The sequence below is a fragment of the Mesocricetus auratus genome, unplaced genomic scaffold (genome assembly GCF_017639785.1).
Source record: "Mesocricetus auratus isolate SY011 unplaced genomic scaffold, BCM_Maur_2.0 Super-Scaffold_100676, whole genome shotgun sequence".
NCBI classification, from domain to species: Eukaryota; Metazoa; Chordata; class Mammalia; order Rodentia; family Cricetidae; genus Mesocricetus; species Mesocricetus auratus.
Genome location: NW_024429266.1, coordinates 101,334,378 through 101,340,449, shown reverse-complemented (window position 1 = coordinate 101,340,449; position 6,072 = coordinate 101,334,378). Strand labels below are relative to the sequence as shown.

The 6,072-nt window shown below is 41.1% G+C and overlaps 1 protein-coding gene across 1 annotated transcript; it reads right to left on the bottom strand.

Moving 5' to 3' along the window:
- Positions 1-758: 758 nt before the first annotated feature.
- Positions 759-1,919, bottom strand: LOC101823942 (olfactory receptor 8). Its single transcript, XM_005083433.3, has one exon. It carries the CDS (start codon positions 1,917-1,919, stop codon positions 975-977), a length of 945 nt encoding a protein of 314 aa, XP_005083490.1. The 3' UTR covers positions 759-974.
- Positions 1,920-6,072: the final 4,153 nt, after the last annotated feature.

Sequence of the window (6,072 nt, the reverse complement as noted above, 5' to 3'; positions counted from 1 at the left end):
ATAAATCTTCAAAAAGTGTAGCAGCACAACAATAAAGCATCGTGTAACTCAAAATTGTTAGAAGACTTGATGTACTCATATTAAAGATTGTTTATATTGTAATTTGACGTGCAAGTTCATTACCCTCAATTGGTCATGTGTATGAATTAAAATATAATACAGAAGTCAATATGTGTTCAGATATGAAAAGAAAAAATTAATGCAATATTTAAAACTCTAACCAGTAGTTAAAAGCACACCAGTATCAAAAAATTAAGATGGTACTATGCAGAGAACATAAAGCACAAAAAACAAAACTTAGCCTTTAGATTTTTCTGCATAAGTTTCTGCATAGTGAATACTGCATAAGTTTTCCCCTTGAGGGTCATGATTGCTTATATGTTAGCAAAACAAAACAAAATAAATATATTTATTTTTATTTATATAACTGCATGTAATATGTGTCACATGTGAAAAATTATCTTGAAGTATTGTTGACCAGTTAGATAAGTGGCAATATCCATATACTTTCAATCTTGTGTTTGGAATAACTTTGGGAAGCCAGGACTACCATAGATGAAAAAGACGTTGCATAACAGACTAAACAAAAATCTTAGTAATGTGGTTTGCATATATTTTGTAGACAGCAGGAATGAGAGTAATGGAGATTCCAGAAAATATTTGTTTATATTTATAAAATCTACTTTATTTTTATTTATGCATTGTGTATAGGGTGTCATGACTATTAGTGCAGGTATCTAGAAAGGACAGAGAGGGTGAGGCATCCCTTGGGGTTGGGCTTACAGGTAATCATGAACTTACAACATGGGTTCTGAAAACTAAATTCTGATCCTCACAAAGAGCAGCAAGCGCTCTACAGCTTTGAACAATCTCTCCAGACCCTCCACAAAATATTTGGACACACCCTTTCCATTCATGATCTGAAGATAGTGCCCCAATCTCTGGAGCTTCACCCCTGCAACCCAGGGACTTCTTCAGTTCAGTGCAATGGGACAATTTAGTTTTCCTTCTAAGAGTCTTTCCAGGGCTCTCTTCACATCTTTATTCCTCAAACTATAAACGAAGGGGTTCAGCATGGGTGTGACCACGGTGTACATCACTGAGACTCTTGCAGCGAAGTGTGAACTTTGGGTCACAGCAGAACTGAGGTACACTCCTAGGCCTGTGCCATAAAATAAGGAGACGATGCAGAGGTGAGATGCACAGGTGGAGAATGCCTTGTACTTCCCTTGAGTGGAGGACACTGCGCAGATGGAGGAGACTATCTTGAAGTAAGAGTACAGAACTGCACTGAGGGAAGTGGCTGCCAATAGAACAGGTGCAAGATGCATCGTGAGGTGGCGTGGAACGCTGTTTGAGCAGGTCAGCTGGGCCAGCTGATTAAGCTCACAGAAAAAATGGGGGATTTCCACATCTGTGCAAAAGGACAGCTGTAGCACCACTAAGCTCTGTAGCAAGGCATGCAGGACACTAATGACCCAGGACAGCAGGACCAGCAGCGTGCACAGCCGGGGGCTCATTATGACTGTGTAATGCAGAGGGTGACAGATGGCCACATAGCGGTCATAGGCCATCACACCCAGGAGCAAGTTGTCCAGTTCTGCAAAAACCAAGAAGAAGCACATCTGGGTGATGCAGTCTCCGTAGGTGATGTCCCTGCTCCGTGTCTGGATGTTCACCAGCATCTGTGGGACTGTGGTGGAGGTGAAGCAGATGTCCACAAAGGACAGGTTGGAGAGGAAGAAGTACATGGGCGTGTGCAGGTGAGACTGGGAGGCAATGGCCACGGTGATGAGCAGGTTCCCAAGCACTGTGATCAGGTACATGGACAAGAACAGTGCAAACATAAGGTCTGGGCTTTCTGAAAATCCAAGAAGAAGAAACTTTGAAATTCTTCGTGTGCTGTTCTCTGATCCCATGAGTCCTATGTGTCTATGAGGCAAGACAAGGGCAGCATGACTCTTATTCTCATACTACTGGTATAGATGACATGCCACACTTTACATTTTCAACGTATTAGCTTCTGAATTGTGGCCATTGAACTGGTCCTCTTAGGGAGTCCCTGATGCTAATTTTGAGAGACATTCCTTTTGCCATCTGAGCCTTTCCACCAAAGGACATGCATTCTACAATTTTAATGAGAAATTATTGTGAACACATTGTGTCACAATGTTCAGGGATTTTATAGAGGTTGGTAACAAAAAACCTTCATGCAAATGAATCAAAAGAATATAGGAAAACAAAGAAACCATATCCACGTCATTTTAGAGTGATGGTATAACACATATTTGCCTATACACAGACTCATCAGATTTCACACTTTTAATAGATGTAACCATATATATACATAGTAACAAATAGAACTGCTTAAAAGCAATTATGACATGATGAAGAGTGAAGATGCAATGAAAAAATTAAAGCAGGTGTAATTAAAAGGGAAGAAAGGAGCTGCCTTTCTATGTGTCTGTCTGTGCGTCTGTGTGTGTGTGTGTGTGTGTGTGTGTGCCTTGTCTGTGCGTCTGTGTGTGCCTCTCTGTGTGTCTATGTGTCTGTGTGTGTGTGTGTGTGTGTGTGTGTGTGTGTGTGTGTGTCTGCCTGTCTGTCTGTGTGCCTGTGTAGTTTAGGGTAATTGCACTCAGGACTTCCGGCATACTAAAAAGGTGACATTGGACCAGATCATTCTGTGAAGTGGGATGTTCTATCTCTCATAGGATGCTTAGCAGCAACCCAGCCTCTAATGAGGTCTCCCTGTATGACGGCTACATGTTTCCAGATGCTGTTCAACATTCACCAGAAACGAAATTGCTTCGTAATGTGAACCATAGTTTGACCTAATAGCAAAAAATGTTATTTTAGTACTGGTATAATTATAAATTCACCAAAAAGAATACAAAAATCAGTCACAATTGGGCCACAGGGCCCATTATTCAACATGATGTGAAACAGCTTATCCTCACTATAAGCATTCACTTTCCGGTGTCTATGACTGCCATTTAGTGAGAAGGTAGGCATAGAACTAGAACAGAACATTGGCATATGCGCGCGCACACACACACACACACACACACACACACACACACACACTGCATTGTGACAGACCTAGCATCTTACGAGCATTTTGTAAACAGTGAATGAGAAACTAAGCACACATGATACTTAGAGAGACACTTTAAGATATAATACGGACCCTTAAGCAGAAAAGGGCAGTGTTAATTAAGTTGTTTTCAACCTTAACACCATGAGGTTGTAGAGATTGTTTCCAGTTTGATTATATCCGATTGTATTTAGTATCATCGTGGGTTTTTTTTTACTTATTCAAAACGCTGAGGCCCACTGCAGCATTTCTATAACTCACACAGAGAATATTAACTATATTCCCTTCTGTAGTACGTCTTCTCACGTGCCCTTTCTCTCCCTGTCTGAACTTCCATGCCCACAGTCTCACAAATGAAAGTATATCCTGCTTTCTTTAGTGTGGGTAACGGTGGGGAAGCACAGGAAAGTGAAAGGAAGCATAATCAAGATGTCAGGCGTGTTGCTATTGTGCTGCCATTGATTTTGGCTTTTAATTTATCCCTAGTAACTTCTCATATGCATGGAATACAGAGGGGTATTTCCACACGGGTACACAGCATGTAACAATCGCAGCAAGCAATGTAGTGATGCCCTTTCTTTCAACATTCATGATATCACCTCTTTGTGTTGAAAGGGTTCACATTCTTATCGTCTAGTTTTCAGTTTAGAAGCCATGTAATGAGACGCAAGCACAGAGTTTTTGAAATATATAATGTTCTATTCAATTCTTATGAAATAAAAGTTACACAGGGAAGTACATATAGCACGTTGCAAACTGTGATCACCTTGGCCTTCTGCTCCCACGAAACATTATTTGGTAGCTGCTTTAACTTCACTGTCCCCCTCCTCCTTTCTTTCCTAGATGCCAGGGACTGCTTCTACTTTATTTAACATTCAGTTTTAATTTTTGATTAGCGTTTCAACGTGAGCAAATCATTTGATGATATCACAGGATAAGTAACTTAAAGTCAAACTACTGAAGACTTGTGAATAATCAAACATGATTTTAAAAACACTTCCAAATGTTTTGGGACATCTTTATTAAAACCTAATTATCTCATAGAGCTGTGTGTTTGAGTGTGCTCAAATCAAATACATGACTATTACTGACATCAGGAGGAAAACAAGTGCTCTGTAAGTAATGGATGAAGGCGATGCTTCCCTCCTTTGGGAATGCATCTCATGACAGAAATGCCAATGACAAAATAAGGAATAACAAAGATGAAAAACACTGTAATCATGCACAAAAATGACCTGATGGCAAGACAGAACATACAAATAAGTGGCATATTGCTGAATTATTTCTGAAGAACAAGGGGTAAATTGGACACAAGTATGACCGATTAATAGATTCGTGCACACAAAACAAACTTTCACACCTTACTACAAGTACATATCTGGGAATAAGAAAGGAATAAGTGGCTAACAGACAATTTGTGAAAAAAAGAAAATGAGAGAACGCTAATATGCTGAAACCATGCATTAGACATTGGGAATGCTAATGTTCCCACAATAGGATACAAGAGAAGACCTCATGGGCGTTTTCAGTAGAGGAAAGAAACAACCAACGACCTCATAGAAACATTTAGTTTCTTAGAGATTGGAATAACTGCAGTGTGTGTGTGTATGCATGCGTGCGTGTGCGTGTGCATTTCCCAACCACTTCTCTTGAAAGATGAGACTTTTTAGACTGCCTTTCTCTTATCTCACTCATCATCATAAAACCAGTACAGTAAGTCTCACCTAATACAAAAATTCCCTTACCTCTCTCTAGCACAGTCCTGCATAACTGTGAAGACTCTTAGCTGGTTCTTACACTGGAGTAAATTTCTGCTTCTACCCCAGTTCCCGCTTCCATTTGGGACTCTGTTTCTGTCATTTCTTGCAAGCAGTAAAACTAGAATTAATTACTTTAATACTCATGTCTCAATATAACATCCTGAGCAAAAAGGGAGTGATTGATACAGTAAGCACTTACAGCAAGCCCACCACCCTGACAGGGACTGGCTCCCCAGTGACCTCAGAGAAACAAGCCCGAGGTCAGCTAACAAGCTCTGACACTCACCTGCACACTCTCCCTGAGGAAGGCCCCTGTAGAGCGAGCAGCTGAAGCTGTGAAGCAGACCACACAGCACAAATAACTTAACAGATGGAAAACCTCAGAAGCAGTGACCACACCCTCTCTACTCCTGCCCACGGCTGTGCTCTGAGGTCCCCGGAGGAGGAGGCCGAAGCTTTCTGCATCTACTCATTGGGCACATTGCCCCCTTGTTACATCATGATCCTTTAGCCGTCTGATGGCCCTCTGGGAGGCAGGCCAGAAAGACAAGAATTTCATTGTGCTGATTCACAGTAGACTAGTGACTTTTGATTATCTCTTCTCCATGGACTTAACTACTCTCCAGAGGTCTGGCCTCCTAACATCTTTCCTTCCTCGAAGCCTAATGCAGATGGCCTCTCTTCAGTCAACCTTGGGGATCTTTAAATTATTGGTCAGCGGATAGAAAAAAAACTGAAACTTCAGAAAACTGTCACCACATCTGATCTCAAAAATTGTGTTTATGGTATGTATGCAGTGTCTTCAGGGGACAGAAGAGGTGACTGGATCCTGTGGAACTGGAGTTAAAGATGGTTGTGAGCTACCACATGTGTTCTGGGAACAAAACCTGGGTAGTATGCATGGCAGCAAATTCTGCCCACCACTGCTCCATCTCTCTGACTCCTCCTTTAACTTTTTTTTCTCCTTTAACTTTTATTGAGCTTTCTCGCTGAAAAGTTAGTACAAGTGTCACACACACACACACACTCTGATTTTCATAAATCAATCCTAACCCCCTCATTTTATCATTCTTGCTCTGCCCCCTCCCTACAAGTTGCTACCCTTCTTGTATTGTTATTTTTTCAGACCCACTGATATTAAACAGTGTCATCTTTTTGGCCAGGAGTTTGGATCTATCCATTGAAGACCAGTTGGGTCCTCAGGGGTTTCAAAATTAA

Coding starts and splice junctions, on each gene's coding strand:
- LOC101823942 (XM_005083433.3), bottom strand. CDS start 1,919: ATGGGATCAGAGAACAGCACACGAAGAATTTCAAAGTTTCTTCTTCTT.